This window comes from Xenopus laevis, chromosome 5S (genome assembly GCF_017654675.1).
Source record: "Xenopus laevis strain J_2021 chromosome 5S, Xenopus_laevis_v10.1, whole genome shotgun sequence".
NCBI classification, from domain to species: Eukaryota; Metazoa; Chordata; class Amphibia; order Anura; family Pipidae; genus Xenopus; species Xenopus laevis.
The window spans coordinates 89,234,143-89,253,279 of NC_054380.1; the positions used below are offsets into that span (position 1 = coordinate 89,234,143).

The following is a 19,137-nucleotide window of genomic DNA, read 5'->3' on the forward strand; positions in this document are numbered from 1 at the left end:
ATGTATTGTCCCAAATGTACATCAGTATAATGGGCACAACATGTTCCCTGTAGTTGGAAGAACGTTATATTCTCTAAACAGAAAGCTCGACTATGATAACAAACAGTACTCAATGCTGCCCATTTAAACCAGTCTCCCTTTATCTCCAAATTGCATGCCTTTATATGTGTATTTAATGGGACTCAGTTTGTTTCCTTCTCATTGTTTCTTCCAGTGCTCTCCTGTATCTTAATGGGGATTTTGATGGCGGAGAATTTGTGTTCACAGAAATGGATGCAAAAACCATCACAGTAAGTCTGTTTCTCTCTGTTGTGCCTCTCTAGTCAGGCTAGAAGAGCCCAATATACGAAACATTCTGTGCAATGTAATTCTTTTTCTTTCATTTATATCTATAAATGTAACATGGGTTTGAACCATATCTTTCCAGTTTGCATTGACAAGAGCTTATTTATTAATGCCCCAGCCACATGTTCTTGAGCACTAAAGGGCAGAGGCGATTCTGTGCCCCTCGCCTCCTGAGATGGCTCCAGTGATGCCACCCCCTTGCTAACCAGAGCTTACCCTTATTGTGCAGGAGCGGGTCCAGGGGGCGCATCACTAGTGCAGAGAGCGCAATTGCATTATTTGTACTAAAAGAGCTGAATTTCCGGTTTAATAACTGGAAATTTGTCTCTTAAAGTTACCAGGAGAGGCATTTTGCCCCTGGTAACTTGGGGCTGCTACAGCCTGAGGCAAGTTTCTTAACTCACCTCCTAGCAACAGCGCCCATGCTAAAGGGGTGCAAAATGATGCCCTTTAACGCTTATTCTTCCAGCACTTGTCTTGGCATCGCAGCACTCTGGTGGGTGCAAGACAGCCTGGTACTTACCAGCTTCCTTTTTGGAAAGTGCCTTAATGAAACACATGGTGATTTGCTCTTTTTGTACTTTGCACCCTGTCCCATTGTCTGTAAATGAGCCCTGTGGTCTTTTGCAACTAACTAAATGGTACAGACTTTAATATATTGCATTAATTTCTGTTGTAGTGCAAGAAATGCTACTGAATACTGCTGCAGTTCTTGAAATGATTTGTAGAGCTGCTGTATTGTCTGTTGATACAAAGTACACTTTGGGGAGGATTTATTAAGGGTTGAATTCAAAATTCGAATTCAAATTTTTTTTTTTGGTCAAAACTCTCAAATTCAAATTGTGAATTATCCAAACTTGATTCGAGTTTTAATTCATATTTCGAGATTTATCATTCTCTGGCCCTTTAAGAACTCGAATTCGACTATACCCACCCAAAACCTGCCGAATTGCTGTATAAGTCAATGGGAGAGATCCAGGGTAATGTTTGCAGTCTTCCTGACAAACTCGAATTGAGTTTTTTTTTACTTCGAAACGAGTTTTTCTAATTCTAATCAAATTCTATTCGAGTTTTTGGTTCCATTCAATTCGCCTGAGCTGAGAAAATACTATTTTATTAATACATTTCGATTGGTGGAATTACGAATTTATGGGAGTTTATGGGAGTTTTAAAAATGAATTCGAAATTTGACCCTTGATAAATGCGCCTCTTTGTGTTGTAGGCATCCATAAAGCCTAAGTGTGGCCGTTTGGTTGGCTTTTCATCAGGAGGAGAGAATCCCCATGGCGTGAAGGCTGTAACCAGAGGGCAGAGATGTGCAGTGGCTCTCTGGTTTACGTTAGACCCAGTTAACAGAGAGTTGGTAAGTCATTTAGTTTGTTTCCAGTCTTAACATTCCAGAACGTGGTAGAAAATGTAAGGTATACTGAGAGTCACTTCTCTGGACACTTAGGGGCACATTCAACAAGCTCAGGTGAATGAATAGAGGGAAAAAACTAGAATTTCGAGTAGTTTTTTGTGCTCCTCGACTATCGAATTGGCGTAAATTCGCCTGAGTAGAATGATTCGAATAGATCGAGCGAAAAAATGCTGCGACTATTCGCCCATTCGATAGTCGAAGTACTGTCTCTTTTAAAAATACTTTGACTGCCTACTTCGCCAGTAAGTATGGGAAAGTCCCATTGGCTTGTTTTCTAAGTTTGTGATCGAATAGAAAGGCATTCGATCGAATGAAAATCCTTCGATCGAATATTCGATCGTGCGACTATTCGCCGGGCGAATATTCGGCCATTCGACTATTCGCCAGTGAGTAAATTCGCCCGAATTGCCTATTCGATTCTATACCCCAGTCGAATTTCGAGGGATTTAACCCCTCGAAATTCGACCCTTATTGAATTAGAGTGTAGAGTAAACAATTAAAGGGAATTACTGTTCCATTCTGTTTCCAAATATGGCCAATGGTAGCCTGGCATTTCTGTATGTCAACCCATAATCTCCATGTAGTAGAAAATCTGAACCATTTATATTATGATGGCATAGCCTTCTAATATAGCTTTGTGCAGGGAAAGTCCGAAAAGGGGTGGCAAGTAGCCAAAATCAATTAAAGCACAGTAAAAATCTGTGTAGTGGGGTGGCATTTGGGTCATGTAGATGGTTGGCTAATAACACAAGAACATGAAAACTAACTCTCTGCAATCCTTTTGTTTTCAGGAGCGACTGCAGGCTGATCAGGTGATAAGGACGTTGGACCAAAACAGTCAGGTTGCCGGGGTAGATATGGATATTAACCCCAGAGATGAGCTGTAACAGGGATATTTATCAAAGTATTTATTAATTATTAATATTATTAGAATGGTTTTATTTTCGTATAAAGTGTAATTTAATTGAACTGAAAATAATTTACCGAAAAAGAACATGTGTCTTTTGTGTTTTTTCTCGCACTTATTTGTTAAATTACTGTATTTCTGTAAATCGGTGTGAGTGGAAGCAGCCATGTTATCTCATGGGGTACTTGCATTATTAGCAGGAATTATTTATTAGTATTTATAAATATATATAAATATTATTATTTATTTTTCCTTTGTTTTTTTTAACTTTCTGTGAACACAGATATTCTTATGGGTGTTTCTCATAAAACACTGAAATCTTAACCTGAGACTTTTTCCGTGTGTCCCATATAAAGATGGGTTGCGGGTTCTTGCGCCCCTTAGTGCGCTCGTTGTCACAATTTCAGGCACCTTCATCCTTGGCAGGTAAAGTATTACTGTGTTTCAGGTCCATTAGTGTTATCAATACACTCTACAATACATTACCAGGTTTTGAGCAGGTTTTACAGAGCCTTGCACAAGTATTCACCCTTCTGAGACTTCTTTTATGTAAGGGTTGTGTAAATGGAAAGGCACACTGCTTAATCAAAATCACCTTTCATATTGGTGAAAAGGGACACAAGTAAACAGCTCCAACATATCAGCACATCTCACAGCACATCTCACACTACAGCAGGGAAGCAACACACAACAGAGATGCCCAATCAGGATAAAAGCCCAAAGATAAACTGATCGTTTATGGGATCCATTATCGGGAAACCCGTTGTGCAGAAAGCTCTGAATTACAGGAAGAGCATCTCCCATTGGCTTCATTTTAATCAAATCATTTAAAATTTTCAAAAATGATTTTCTCTTTCTTTATAATAATAAAACAGTACCTTATGCTTGATGGTAACTAAGCCATACCTCCCAACATTTGAGAACAGAAAAGAGGGACAGCAAAAGTTGCGGCGAAAATTTTGTTGGTCACGCCCACTTGATGGACATGCCCATTTTACAAAAACACGCCCATTTTACAAAAACACACCCCTTCCCCTTGGTTGTCAAAAAGCAGTCAAAGTGGCCGCCATTATTTAATGACAGTGTGTGGCAGAAGCATTGCTGGCTCTCAGCATTTAATGGCACATTGTGGTGCCTGCACTTCATGACACCCTCTACCCCACCAATAACCCTGCTCAGTAATTGCTCCCCTAATTACATTAAAAAATTATTAATCATGGGCTTACTCAAATGAGTTACACTTCAAGTGCCTGGCATGCTGGGCAGATCCTTAACTAGTCTATTGCATTGATTGTGCTTCATTGGCCTGAACAAGGTCAGCAAACAGTTAATGTAATTTTGAAAGGTAAAAAAAAAAATACTCAACAAGCTTGTTTTGAGCAATTTCCCTTTTTTTTAAATCTGTTTTACCTTTCAGAATTACATTAACTGTTTGCTGACAAACCACACAAAAATCGAGCCCCCTTTACGTTTTGGTCAAAGTTTCAGTCACTCAGGCAGCTTGCCTTTCACACTGACTCCGACTGAATTTTCTATCGTCTTACTATGGTGGGCTCCTGCTGCCCTTGCAAAGGCTCACCCCAACAAAGTTAACTGGCATGCCTTCAGCGTGCTTATTGGCCAATCCGACTGTCTCTCTGATCCTCAGCACCTACCACTGCACTGAGGAAGCGGGAGCGTCCTTTCATTGCGCCAGAGCACATCCAGACAACAGAACCACCCTGTTTGGCATTGGTTGGTTGTGTCCCTCACTTGCTGCTGGTGAGAGTATAATTCAGTCTCCGCCCCTGTGCGTTCCCGTAGCTGTAGGACAGAGGTGCGCCCCTGATTCTTGCTTACTGTCCGTCTGACAGGGGGAAGTCGTTGCAGGTCCAGGGTGCTGCAAGGTGTAGGTGGAGGTATAATATCAATATAAGAAGGTGTAATGCTGCCTGGTCGAAAGCAGGAGGAGGAGCCACAATAACCCTGTGCACGAAAAGAAAAGCCGACACCACGGGACATCTTCACATAGTAACCTGGAAGCCGGCACCACGGGACATCTTCACATAGTATCCGGGACGGCGGGACAGGCAGGGAAAATCGGGACTGTCCCGCGTAATGCGGGACAGTTGGGAGGTATGACTAAGCTGCATGGATCCAGTTGGAGGCAAAACATTGAGTTTATTTGATATTTAAAAGATTTTTAGTTTTAAGTTAAGTAAATCCAAATTACGGAAAGATCCCTTATCTGGTGCCGAGCATTCTGGATAACAGGTCCCGTACCTGTATATGATAACAACTAACCAATTTGAATAAATGAGTGTGCTGAATATGATTAATATGCTGTGTTTAATGTGCTTAGCCTGAATGGTATGATGAATGTGCTTAATAAATATGATGAATGAGCTTATTATAATTAATGTACTTGGCATCATTGAATGAGCTGCTTGTAATTTCATCTCCATTTTAAATTCTTCTATATTCTTCTGTTCTTTTTGTTCTTTATTTGCTTCTGTAAAAATAAGAGGTGCAGTGAGATGTAGTACCAAATGCAGCATTACAAATTAGCAGGCGTTTTAATATTTTGAAGCAAAAGCAATACAGGTATCGGACCTGTTATCCAGATTACTCGGGACCTGGGGTTTCCAGATAGCAGATCTTTCTGTAATTTGGATCTCCATACCTTAATAGGCTCATGATTAAGTGTTTATCACAAAACGTATAAGGCTGTGGACACAATAAACTCTTCACTTTGAATTGATGTACCTGGTGGAAGATTGCCTTCATTGAGTGCCTGCTCCAAAAGTTTTTTTTCGGTGCCTAACATGAGCTAAACGATTTTCCTTCTTCTTTAAGGGGCCGATTCATCAATAGTCGAATATCGAGGGTTAATTAACCCTCGATATTCGACTGGGAACTAAAATCATTCGACTTCGAATATCGAAGTCGAACGATTTTGCGCAAATCCTGTGATCGATCGATCGAAGGATTTTTCGTTCGATCGAACGATTAAATCCTTCGAATCGAACGATTCGAAGGATTTGAATCCAACGATCGAAGGAAAATCCTTCAAACAAAAAATCACAGGCAAGCCTATGGGGACCTTCCCCATAGGCTAACATTGACTTCGGTAGGTTTTATCTACCGAAGTAGGTGGTCGAAGTATTTTTTAAAGAGAAAGTACTTCGATTATCGAATGGTCGAACGATTTTTACTTCGAATCGTTCGAATTCGAACGAATTTAACCAATTCGATGGTCGAAGTACCCAAAAAATACTTCGAAATTCGAAGTTTTTTACATTCGAATTCTTCATTCGAATTTTGTAAATCTGCCCCTAAGTGTTATTATACAGGTCTATGTCTGAGATGGATTCGCTAAATAGCAGTGACATCTGCCATCTAGTGGCTGTTGGTGAACAAGTTCAATTAAAAATACATTCTTGCATTCTAAGCTAACATTCCAAAATGTAATATATGGGATTGTGAAAATATTCACAGTGGTCAAAACATTTGCACCCCAAATTCAATCTTGAGTTCTAATACTTCACTACCCTGCTCCAGTTTTCTTGGGATTATTGGAGGCAGCAATTCTGTTCATCTTTTACAATTTTATTTTTGACATGAAGCGCTAAAATTGATCATCCACTAAACCCTAAACTATAGTTCCATGTCAGCATATAATAATATAGCTCATAATATAGCTGAAATAATTAATAATTAGCGCTCAGCATAGCAATGTGACTTCTTACCCTTCCTGCTTAGTAAGTTAGTAAATACATTTAATAGGAAATCCATGTGATACCCAACAAGATTAGCACTTGCTCAGTTCTGGTAAAAAATAAAAATCTTAGATCTATTAATGTAATCCCTTATATAAATGTGGTATCATTAAGTCCTGTGCCAGTTTGCAAATGGGCCTGTCAGTGATATTATCATCTCTAGTGATGGGCGAATTTATTTGCGGCTGCTTTCCCATGTTTCGCTGCCCGCGAATGTTTTTGCGAAACTGTGGCAAAAATTTGCTGCAACAAAAAACAATTGTTGCACGTCAAATTGTCATGCATCAAAATTATTCGGACGCCCATTGAGACAAAATAGTCGCGCATATAAACATTTGTGTAAGAATTGGCGCAGGTCAAAATAATTTTGCCGCCAATTGACTTCAATGCGTTTCGCGAATTTTTCGCCATTTTGCAAATTTTTTCCGTCATTTCACAAATTTTTCAGTGAAGCGTCAGATTTGCCCATCACTAATCGGCTCTTGTTTTGCTTATGCTGCGAAACTGATTACAATGATTCCTGCATGTTATTCATAGTGCCATTAACATAGAATGTACTGTACTGTATGTACTACCAAAATGTGTTTCAATTATAATATTAATATATATATATATATATATATATATATACACACACACAAATATAGGGGATGCAGTAAAAAAAAATAAAACGCTTACTTGGGTTAAACACACTTAACTATAGTTCTACACACAAATATCTTTTAAACACTTTACACATCAGTCATTAGGGGTCCCCTTTCACCCCATTGCTAAGCAGTTCTGTAGAGCCTGAGACACGTATGCGTTGCACTACTTGGCAATACTGCCCTTGCCTTTTCCCACTAACTGAACTATGAGAAACACTAGTGGGACAGGAATAGTAACATCGTCCTTCTGGAAAATGCTGTTTGCTGTTTATGCATTGTTGCAATAATAGAAACCAGTTTCAAGAAGAGCAGGTTCATAAAATTAATTTTATTTCCTTCTCATCCAGCAGGCAGGTGAGTGTGAGAAAATAAGAATAGAAATATATTCGCAAAATGCCTGGCCTACGGGCTCTCTGTCTCTACTTTTTCTTGTATGTTTCGTTATATTGCTCAGCAGAAGTACAAGTGACAAGAGAAGCAAATAATTATGTTTGTTCACAGAGCCTAAAGGGTAGGGTTGTTTTCATAGGAAGCTTGGGGAGTGTAAGAAGTCTGGGAACAAACCTAGCAATTATATTCACTACGGGAGTCCTAACATTTTATCAACCCCCCCCCCCCCTCCCAAAGTGAAGAGGGCTTTCTGTGTCCTTTAAGGGCACAAATAATCTATTGGTGTTTGGACGGAATATTAACATGCAGTATGTTTTAGTAGCACTAACTGACAGGCAGACAGACAGCATAGGCTGCCAATCATATCCAGTATGGTAAATGTATTCCCATCGTAGTATACAATCTGCAGTGGATATTTGTCTAAAGGCTTGTTATAAAGCATAGGTCTACGCAGCTCAATATAGCCCCTCTGCCATTTACCCGAATATACAGTTATGGGATCCCATTATCTGGAAACCCATTATCCAGAAAGCTCAGAATTGCAGGAAGGTTGTCTCCCAAGATATAATTAATCCTTATTGGAAACAGACCCATCTTATTAGGTTTATTTAATGTTGACTTGATTTTCTTAAGGTATGCAGATCCAAATTATGGAAAGATCTGTTATCCGAGAAAACCCCAGGTCCCAAAAAAAGCAAAAAGCCACCCCTGGCAACTTTAAGAGCTGAATTTCTGTTTTTTAAACTGGAAATTTGGCTTTTCTAGCGCAGAGAGCACATTTTCGCTCTCTGTGCAAGCGATGCAGCATTTTGAAAGCTACCTCAGGCAGCATTACAGGCTGGAGCTCACTGATTACCAGTCCGATTCTAGCACTCATTATCTAAATTTACTTCTCTCCCAAGATCTTTTTATTTACTTTTCTTGTTCTTCCACACCCTTTTACCCATTTTATCCAAAGCTCCTTCCCTCTGCATATTTAGTCTCCATTTTCTTGTGCTTAATTTTAATTAACTACTTTGTCCACTTTCTCTATTGTCCCCCTTTTACATGCAATAACTTCTGCCACCCACAGGTCCCTATTCCCTGCAACACCCTTTGTTGTGCCACTAAGTTTCCATACTTTTGGCTTTGTCGCAGAATTTAGGTCCTGGTACAGATGAAACAGGAATTGGATTAGCTACAGTAAAGTTCAGAGTTCGTCCTCCAGCCAATCTGATTCACAAACAGCTGTGTCAGGCTTAAGCTTTAAAGGGCAAAAGCACCAGCATTGATATGGATGCATAAGTCAGAGCCTGGATGTTTAAGGTAGTGAGGACGCACAGTAAACGGCCCTTTAATTATTAAATGAGTTCATATGTTTTATGTCTAAGAAACTGTTTCTCCCACTCACTGAAGTGTTATAAAAGGTATTATAGTAAGTTAGGTTGAAAAAAGACACACGTCTATCAAGTTCAACCTTTTACATATATTTGAACCTGTCTAACTGCCAGTTGCTAGTAGACCCACTGGTTGAGAACTGCTGATCCAGAGGAAGGCAAAAAAAAAAATGTGATCCTCTCCAATTTGCCTCAGAGGGGGAAAAATTCCTTCCTGACTCCAAAATGGCAACCAGACTAGACCCTGGATCAACTTGTACAATGAACTATCTCCCATAACCCTTTATTCCCTCACTTGCTAAAAAGCCATCCAACCCCTTCTTAAAGCTATCTAATGTATCAGCCTGTACAATTGATTCAGGGACAGAATTCCACATCTTCACATCTCTCACTGTAAAAAACCCCATACAAATATTTACATTAGGGGGTATATAGTGACTCCTACAATTAATTTGCCACCCATAAGACTTCTGCCCCCTTTATTTTCTATCATCACCTCCTCCTTTATATAAGATTTATAATCCTGCCTAACAAACAGACATACATCTCCTACTTTTCTATTGCCTTTGTCCCTCCGAAACAAAGTATAGCCGCTGATATTTACTGCCCAGTCATGTGACTCATTCAGCCGTGTTTCAGCAACACCAGTCACATCCCCTTTTAGTTGTATTTGCCATCATGGGCCTCGGAGGATCACAGTGAGACCGTTGTGTGTTTGAAAATAAGCACAAGAAATAATTTGTGTTTTTCTTTTTGTTTATAATGTCTATAATAATGGGTCACACTGACCTTACTGAATAACTAATATTATCTAGTATTTGCCAGTTCTTTGTTGTCCGCACCCTTCCTCAATATGTTCACCTAATTATATCTAGGGTTGCAAGTAACCTACTTTATTAAGGGATAGACGTAAAATATATCTATCTATGGCTGGGGTCAGCTGACAGTGTCATGCAGTCTTCTTAGTACTCATTGGTTTTGTGAGATTTGACACCAACGTTGTTTCTAATAGACACAGAGATCTTTCTTATCACCGTATCAAGGTTACAGATGGGTTAGCTGGCTACTCACACCACTGCCTAACAATGCATAGAAACCAGTTTATGCCCCGGAGACTATTCCGCTCAGAACTGCTTATTGGCTTTGTTCTCACAAACATATATTAAATAAGATTGCTGAGTGTCAAGTCCCCTTATCTGAATGATTTAGGGGTTGGTTTGCTAAACTGCCGGGTATGAAGGTGCACCTGTCAATTCCTCAGGCTTACTTATGAGGATACAAAAATGCATGAACAAAGGTTATTGGGGCTTTTACTGGATATGTCAAAGATATGGCTTTAATAATGTGGAATTTACATCAGAATTCCTGTAACATGTGCATTTTAGCTTTTGTCAATACAAAGGCTACTCACTCATGCCAAAACAGGTCAATGTCACACTTAATGGCAAATATCTCAAAGGCTGAGATGGAAAAAACATTTTAATTGTGTGTGTAGCCCACCCATGGGTGTACTATAGAAGCTTGTGATAAGTGTGACTTGCTGCCAGTGTATCCCGGGCACCTTTAGACCATGGCAAAAATTCTTTGTACAGCACCGTTGTCGTTTAAAAAAATGCCTTTATTCAAAATTTCATGGCAAACCTGGTCAGCAACGTTTCAGGCCAATGTGGCCTTTTATCAAGCTTACTTGACACAGGCCAATTTGGCCTTTTATAGACAGCACCACGCCACCTACTGGTTACACATTGTTACAATAATTTATATACAAAATGTTACACTTGTCAATCCAGTACAATGTTACAATATCAATAAAAGAAATGGAAACTGTTTACTTTGTACAGGTTAACCCCGATCATTTTGTCCATAAAGGTCTGGAAGACATAATACAATAAAAACCATTAAAAACTAGTTAAAACCATAGTTAGCGAAAAATAGCTTGGAGATCATATTCTCTATTCAGCCCCTGTGGGGCTAATGTCTCTAACTTTCTAATCCAAATAGCCTCCTTTCTCAAAAGTAACTTCACTCGATCTCCCCCACGTCTAAGACTCGGTACATGATCAACTACTTGATATTTAAGTTGGTGTATACCATGGCTGACTTCAATAAAATGGGCAGCAACTGCTTGCTCCTTTTTGCCAGTCCTAATGGCAGATTTATGTTCCCTCATGTGCTCACTAACAGGGTGAGAAGTTTGCCCCACCTATAGTAAGCCACAAGGGCATTTTATAATATATACTACAAAACTTGATGCATATGTATAATGTCCACGAATTTTTATGGGGATTCCTTTTCTTGGGTGATATACCACCTCCCCTTTCTGGCAATTGGAGCAGCAGTTACACGCCAAACAAGGAAACAACCCATTTTTAGTCGGCCGTAATACAGTCTGAGTCTCCTTACTACCCCCTATGTCAGATCTTACTAACATAGAGGATACTGTTTTGTCTTTCTTATAAGACATAAGTGGGGTTTTTTTGAAACTGGTTACATTTGGGAGTCCCTCTTTAAGGATTTTCCAATGTTTCTTTATAATATTAGTTACATGGTGACTCAGAGTATGATATTTAGACACAAACGGAATACGATCCTCCCGTTGTCTACCTTTAGACCATGGGCAATGCCTGATGAGGTACAATATTACCTTACTGTTTTTACTCCAGTAGATCACTGATTACTTCCTGGACACATGAATTGCAGTTATGTTACTTCTTCAGACATTGAACTTGTTTATTGATCTCAGGCAGAAAATCTGTATCATAGAATTGAAATAGTGAAATATTCAAATACATTCAGGGCAGACAGTGGAACACACTGAAATAACTTCAGCTCTTTCAGGGGGTGGTACAGCCCATCTTGGTGAATCCTCCCCAGCACTAGGGATCCCATGGGGTACAGTATCTTGCTCCTTGGCACTTGCTCCTGAGCTCACCCACTTGTGTCCCTGTCTGGCGGCTTGATCACCGAGAGGGTGCTAACCCCAAGTAATCTCCATGCTGGAGCAAAATAGCTGCTCACTCAATAATCTGCCACTATCATTTGCTCTTAGACCAAACTCTAGTATCACTAAAATGAACTTTCCCTAACAGGATCTGACACTGGCCCAGACCAGCCCTGTAACCTACCAGGTTTGATCCATGAAAAGAGCCCTGAGCATATGTGCTCTCCCTTTTATACACAATTATACTGCCACCTACTGGGCAAACCTTGAAATAGATCAAATTACTGATACTGCCAGGAAAGGGAAATAGCTGCCTTAGGAAAAGGGCAGACGTGGCGTTTTTGCGGCATTTTTACGTTGCGTTTTTAAAAAAGAACAGCCATGCGTAAATACGCATAAACTGCACTACCACTGAAACTAATGGAAAACGCACTATGGCAATTCACACAGGGTGCTTGCAAACTAGCAGAAACGCCAATACGTCAAAAAACGACCAAATCAATAGACTCTATGGGATCTGTACGTTTGAAACCATACTTTACATAAATACGCAGCGTATTTTAAATATGGCGTCCAAATTCAATGAGAACAATGAGAAGTGCATGTTGGGAAAAGAATCCTACGTGCTGAAAAACGCATGAAAAATGCATGTTGACGGTCGCATGTGGTTTCAGTAGCGTATTTACGCCTGGCTGTTTTTTTTTAAAAAACACAACGTAAAAATGTCGCAAAAATGCCACGTCTGGCCTTGCCCTCAGGTGTCCAACTACAATGGCAAAGTGCCTGAGAAATGTCTAACCCTCAGGGTAAGAGCAAAATAAACCTTTGGAAGATTGATTCAGCAAGTCCTGTGAGTGCCGTTCTTCTGCATTGCTTTTATATATATGTATATATATATATATATATAATATCAAAACAGGGGGGTTGTGGGAGCACTCTAAAGGCTTTAAAGTATATATAAGTATAATAAATGCTATTGCATATGTACCCAAAACAGGGGTTATTTTGTTACAAAGTTATGATCATAAAATTGATAAGCCACCATACCACGTCAAGGTAAACCCCGAATGGCGGTCCCTAACTTGTTTTATATTTTATGTGCATTTTAGCATTACCTGTAATCAATGTCCGTTGAACGCTGTTTTTTCACTAAGGGCTAAATTTCTCTAAATTCTCTAAATTTCTCTAAATTTAGCCCTCACTGAAAAAACAGCGTTCAACGGACATTGATTACAGGTAATGCTAAAATGCACATAAAATATAAAACAAGTTAGGGACCGCCATTCGGGGTTTACCTTGACGTGGTATGGTGGCTTATCAATTTTATGATCATAACTTTGTAACAAAATAACCCCTATTTGGGTACATATGCAATAGCATTTATTATACTTATATATATATACTTTAAAGCCTTTAGAGTGCTCCCACAACCCCCCTGTTTTGATATTGTATATATATATATATATATATATATATATATATATATATATATATATATATATATATATATATATATATACAGTGGCGTAACTAGATGTTGCTGGGCCCCACATCAAATTAATTTTAGGGCCCCCAACATATCCAGTGTTTGTCCTGTTTTACGAATATATGTTCAAATTTCTCATCAATGAGAGCCTCATGGGGCCCCCTGTACCTCCTGGGCCCCCCATCATGCTTAAAGGATATGGGAAAACCAGGGGGGAGGAGTGCTAACAACTCTAGTAGTGTGTTTTGAGTTAAACCCTTTACACCAACCTATTCTTATTAAAGCTGGACGCAGCTCTAGGCAAGGCCAGACTATGTGCTATATATTTTTTTGTATCAGCTCCTATGTATTCATGAAAGGTAAGATATTCAGGAGAGTGTGTAATGGAGGCCATAATATGTTTCTAACTCCCAGCATTTTGCTGGAAAAGAAGTAGTTGAGCAAATTTATCAGTGCAAAGTGTGCAAGTTGCCATAGTTATTGCCCACAATGCACAAGTCTGCTTCAGAATTCCAGCCTGTGTTTGTCCCGGCTAGAGAATAACACGAGAATACTTAACGCATTAACCTCATCGCCTACAAATATTTTGTTGTGTCTCCTGTCAGGAACTGTGTCTTTAATTATGACTGGCAGGTGGGATAAAAACGCAAAAGGGGTCATGGCCATGCCCAATGGTATCACAAATAGACTGGCCAGTCATATCACAGAATCGGTGTCAACCACACCCTGTGACATGACAAACAAGGTGTTCTATGGTTGTAATATAAAAAAAATAGGGAAAGACTACTTTCCAGCTTAACCTTTTTATAATATTGAAGTCTTCTAATACAAGCGCTTGAAACTCTTTTATTTAAACTGCGACTGTTGAACAATTTGTATGACACTTGGCAGGAGTGGTAACGCCATTCCGAGTTGGAAAGCCTCTCTGAAAGAACAAGGTTTATGTGGTTAAGAAGATTTTACTCCAATAAAGTAGTCTGTGGTTGACATATCTGTAAAACTTGTTTTCCTAGGGACTCTTCAGCAGCCATTATAATGTGCAGGCGCTTGCAAACATCATACAAACATTCAAGCTACGAGAAGCTGTGCTTGGGCCTTAGAGTAGCAATACAGGAGTTAGACATTTTCCTTTGCTATAGGAAAATGTTACCTTTATTTTATAATGTACTAAGGTGAACTCAGCCTGAGGCCTGGGTGTTGCTAATATAGTAAGCTTGTAACACAATAGGCTGATGTGAGGTTCTGAGTAAACGAAATCATAGCCTCACCCTCTTCCCCCACAGGAAAGTCTGCATAATCAACTGTTAATGCTGAGGGTTTAGCCAACTGTTAGACGCCTGAACTGCAGTGAAGATCCACACGTTCAGGGAGTGGAGATTACTGTGTTTGGCAAAGCTTTTGTGAAGAAATAAGGTAGATTTTGCAACTTAAAAACACTGCTGTAAGGCAGCCCACTCCAAACCGTTCCACTAGATGGCAGGAAGAGATGAAAAACACATAACAGCTAAAATGAAAGGTAATGCAACTGAAAATGCATACTGCAACATTAACAGCAGATGGTGATCACATTCTGGCAAATCTAGACATTAGTCACCGGAAAATTGATAGTTATTGGTAGATCTGGAGCCCCAACCCTATAAGAAACAGGTGCAAGAAATGCCTGTCCTGGAAGGCTAAAGACTAATTAATGAAAACTATACCCCCTGAACAATGTAGGTTTCTATACAAATATAATGAACAAAACAGCTCATATGTAAAAGCCTGTTTCTTGTAAATAAACTATTTTATAAAAGCATACTTTTTCAGTAGCATGTGCCATTGGGTAATCATAAATAGAAAATTGCCGTTTAAAAAAAAATAAGGGCCGCCCCCTGGGTTCGTACGATTCACAGTGCACACAAACATACCAAACAAACCACACTTGTTAGGTCACATGAGCCAATTAACAGACAGAGTTATGTCTTTTGCTTCCACACTTCTTCCTGTTACAGTTAGAGCTGCAGTATTTCTGGTCAGGTGATCTCTGAGGCAGCACACAGACCATCATGAAATGGTGGCTCAAGGCAAGAAATGTAAAAGATTAATATTTACTTAAATATATATACCAGTTTGGTAAAATTCTTTAATGTTCCACTTAATTTGATATAAACTATTGGTTGCTTAAGTATTCATTTTGGGAGTATAGTTTTCCTGTAAGATGTATACTAAATGACTATATGGAACCAAAACTGATGCTTCATTGCCTTTTAGTTTGCCACACAGAAAGCATGTAGTGGTGGAAGTGGCAGCTGTGCCAGCAAGCACAACTGTTTTCAACAGCCACATCAAATGGATGGTCAAATAACTATTGTACCATTATGAACCGATTCATTCAAAAGTTGCAATCAGATGTGTGCATTCCAGCCATCCATATGTTCATTTATTACATAAATATACTGTAGTTTTGTCATCAGGGTGACAATCCACTTTGCTTGGCTTGGGGAAGACAATGAGATCTCAGGAAAACAAACCCCAAAGATTCCTTGTCTTGGAACCAGAGTGACGCACTTAATGTAAAGTGTGAGATGAAGTGGCTACGGGTCGGGTGCAGGTCCGACAATGGCAACATTTTGTGGGTTAGGGTTGGGAGCTGCTTTCACTACCTTCAAACCGACTTGGGTTTGTTCTTAATAAATGCACCACATTTCTACTTATTATTCACCAGAATATTGCTCCAGGCTGTTGAATATAATTTTTTTAAAAATGCCCACCCTATTAAAAACGTAGAGGTCGGGTTTCTACGATTAGTAAAAACGGCTGTGGCCCTTCACATCCTAGTTGCAAGTAAAGGCAGTCATACACTATAAGATCAGTCCAGATCTTACCAGATATGGCCACCTAAGGTGTACAATATGGGGCTTAATCCGATTGTTGGTGCTAGGGCCAAACAATCACATTACAACAGTGGGAATAAAGGCCATTGATGTGGCGACAGTGTTAACTAACCAATGCAGTCTTAGATCCAACGAGAAGATTAAACTTGCCTTATCAACATCTGCCCGATTTTTGTCCAGGGCCTGTGGGAGAACACCATACATAGGCAGAGTAGCTGCTGAATTTATCAAAATGTACCTAACGAAACCGAATCGGCATTTGAAATGAGCCTGTGTGTGGTTACCTTTACATGAGGGTCAAGTATACTGTATATCTTGAATCCTAATTCCATTGTCTGAGTCCATAATGTCCCCAGAACGTGCAAAGGTTTGGAAGAGTAATTGGTTTATTTGCACATCCTGCTGCACCATGTGATACTCTATAGCAGTGATCCCCAACCAGTAGCTCATGAGCAACATGTTGCACCCCAACCTCTTGGATGTTGCTCTCAGTGGCCTCAGAGCAGGTGCTTATTTTTCAATTAAAGGCTTGGAGGCAAGTTTTGGTTGCATAAAAATCAGGTGTACTGCCAAACAGAGTTTCCTGTAGGCTACCAGTCCACATAGGGGCTACCACGCTAGTCAATCACTGCACTTATTTTACACCATCCAGGAACATTTTTCATGCTTGTGTTGCTCCCCAACTCTTTTTACATCTGAATGTAGCTCACGGGTGAAAAAGGTTGGGGACCCCTGCTCTGTAGTGTGTAGATCTTATGGTAGGTGGTATAGGCAAGGCTTATGGGGATTGATGCACATGCCATCTCTGTTTGCTTTATAATTGCACCATTCTGATGTTACAAGTTCCACATATTAAGGCAGCTGACCAGTGCCCTGGAAAACTTGTACTCATCCGTATGTTGTAACTGGATCCAACTTCACATCAAAGCTACGGTCAGAGAAAGGAATTGGCAAGAAGGGAAAGACACAAACAAGCCTGGTTCTTTAAAAAAATGTTCACGGTGATGAAGAGTATAAATGTAACAGAAGATCAAAGGACAAAGGATGTATAATTGAAGCATTAAAAGCACTTTTTGGGCACAGTGCATGTTCTGTGCAGGTGAAAACAGAAAATGCTTTGAAATACACAAGGCACCCCTATAAATGCTACACTGATTGTTTAGCAATGAGTGTGGGAAAATTACCATTTCTCTTTCTACTTCACAGCATTTCCCACGTAGCAGTGTTAAAATAAATAAATAGCTGACGTATTGATTTATACAGTATAGGCATGATATTATTAGATATAAGATCTGATGGTGTGTGTTTAATTAATTCAGCTAGTATAATGTACATCACAGTATTGGCAGTATTTAGGAACATGCCTTGTACCACTCGCCCAAGTTGTAGATATTAACTATAATGACATGGGGCGTAACTACAGAGGAAGCAGACCCTGCAGCTGCAGGGGGTCCAGGAGATATAAGGGGCCCATGAGGCCCTAATTAATATACAATTTCAATCAATATTGGCACAACAGGTCATCCTCAAGACATTTTTGGGGCCCCAAAAATAATGTGCTGTGGGGCCCAGTAATATCTAGTTATACCACTTATAATGACTCTGACAGTTACCCAATACCTTGGCTGCAATTAGTCATCCCTCTATTCCTTGTCTTCCCCACTTCACTAGAAACTAGGGATTCACCGAATCCACTATTTTGGATTTGGCCAAACCCCCTGAATCCTCCACGAAAGATTCTGCCGAATACCAAATCCGAATCCTAATTTGCATAAGCCAATTAGGGGTGGGAAGGGGAAAACATTTTTTACTTCCTAGTTTTGTGACAAAAAGTCACGCGATTTCCTACCAAGCCCCTAATTTGCATATGAAAATTTGGATTTGGTGCATCCCTAACAGAAACCATGCCTCAGTGCAGAAAGCTCATGGTGCAATGTAGAATTTAAAAATACAGGCAGAAGGTTTCTACTGGAGACAGATCATGAGGACCACACATTACTGTGTGAGAAGGAGAAGGTAGATATGATGGAAAATGTATGGAATTATGGAAGATACACAGACTTCAATGAATGCATTGTTGGAATCCTGAAGTACTACAACCCAAAGACACAGTATATGGTTAACCAAATATCTTTTTTTTAAATTAAAATTTTAAAGGGATTCTGTCTTGATTTTTATGATGCACTTTTTATTTCTAAATTACACTGTTTAAACTGCAAATAATTCATTCCTGAACCAGCAAGTGTATTTTTTTTAGTTGTAATATTGGTGTGTAGGCAGCCATCTCAGGTCATTGTGCCTGGTCATGTGCTTTCGGAAAGAGCCAACACTTTAGGAGGGAACTGCTTTCTGGCAGGCTGTTGTTTTTCCGACACATTCAGTTACATTCAGTAGCAGTGGGACCTGGATTTTACTATTCAGTGCTGTTCTTATATCTACCAGGGAGCTGTTATCTTGTGTTACGGAACTGTTATCTGACTACATTCCCATTGTTCTGCTGGGGGAGAAAGGAGGTGAAATCACTCCAACTTGCAGTACAGCAGTAAAAAGTCACATGACTGGGGGCAGCTGGGAAACTGACAATATGTCTAGCCCAATGTCAGATTTCAAAATGAAATATAAAAACATCTGTTTTCAGTGCAGAATTCTGCTGGAACAGCACTATTAACCGATGCCTTTTGAAAGAAAATGTTTTTCCAATGACAGTATCACTTTAAATTAATATAGGTATTTAACCAATGGTTAGGGTGCTCTGACTTAGCCTTTGTAATCTCTCTAGCTACTCATAGTATTTAGTACTGATAATAACTACACAGTTATGAAAGTCATAGGGTCCAAATCAGATTCTGTTAACACTGGCCATGTGACTGCCAGAATCTTCTCTGGTGGTGGCCTCTGGCTCTGGGTCGACACATAAAATACCTCCATGTCTGGATCTCTCTATCACCTTTCCTGTTGGTGTACTGAGAATTTGCTTTTCTGAGGCTATTGCTT

At 39.6% G+C, this 19,137-nt stretch overlaps 1 protein-coding gene across 2 annotated transcripts in view; it reads left to right on the forward strand.

Annotated features, from left to right (window-relative positions):
* Window positions 1-2,914, forward strand: part of LOC108718050 (prolyl 3-hydroxylase 2) — an 86,328-nt gene extending 83,414 nt beyond the window's left edge. The window contains exons 13-15 of one of the 2 annotated variants that reach the window (XR_001935958.2): window positions 215-290; window positions 1,614-1,708; window positions 2,557-2,644. Coding sequence is in view for 1 of the 2 variants with exons in the window: in XM_018265615.2 (XP_018121104.1) it covers window positions 215-290; window positions 1,568-1,708; window positions 2,557-2,652 (313 nt within the window). In the remaining variant the exon portion in view is untranslated. Of the gene's footprint in view, window positions 1-214; window positions 291-1,567; window positions 1,709-2,556 lie in introns of both variants that reach the window. The other variant, XM_018265615.2, reaches the window with a different exon arrangement.
* The last annotated feature ends 16,223 nt before the right edge of the window (window positions 2,915-19,137 follow it).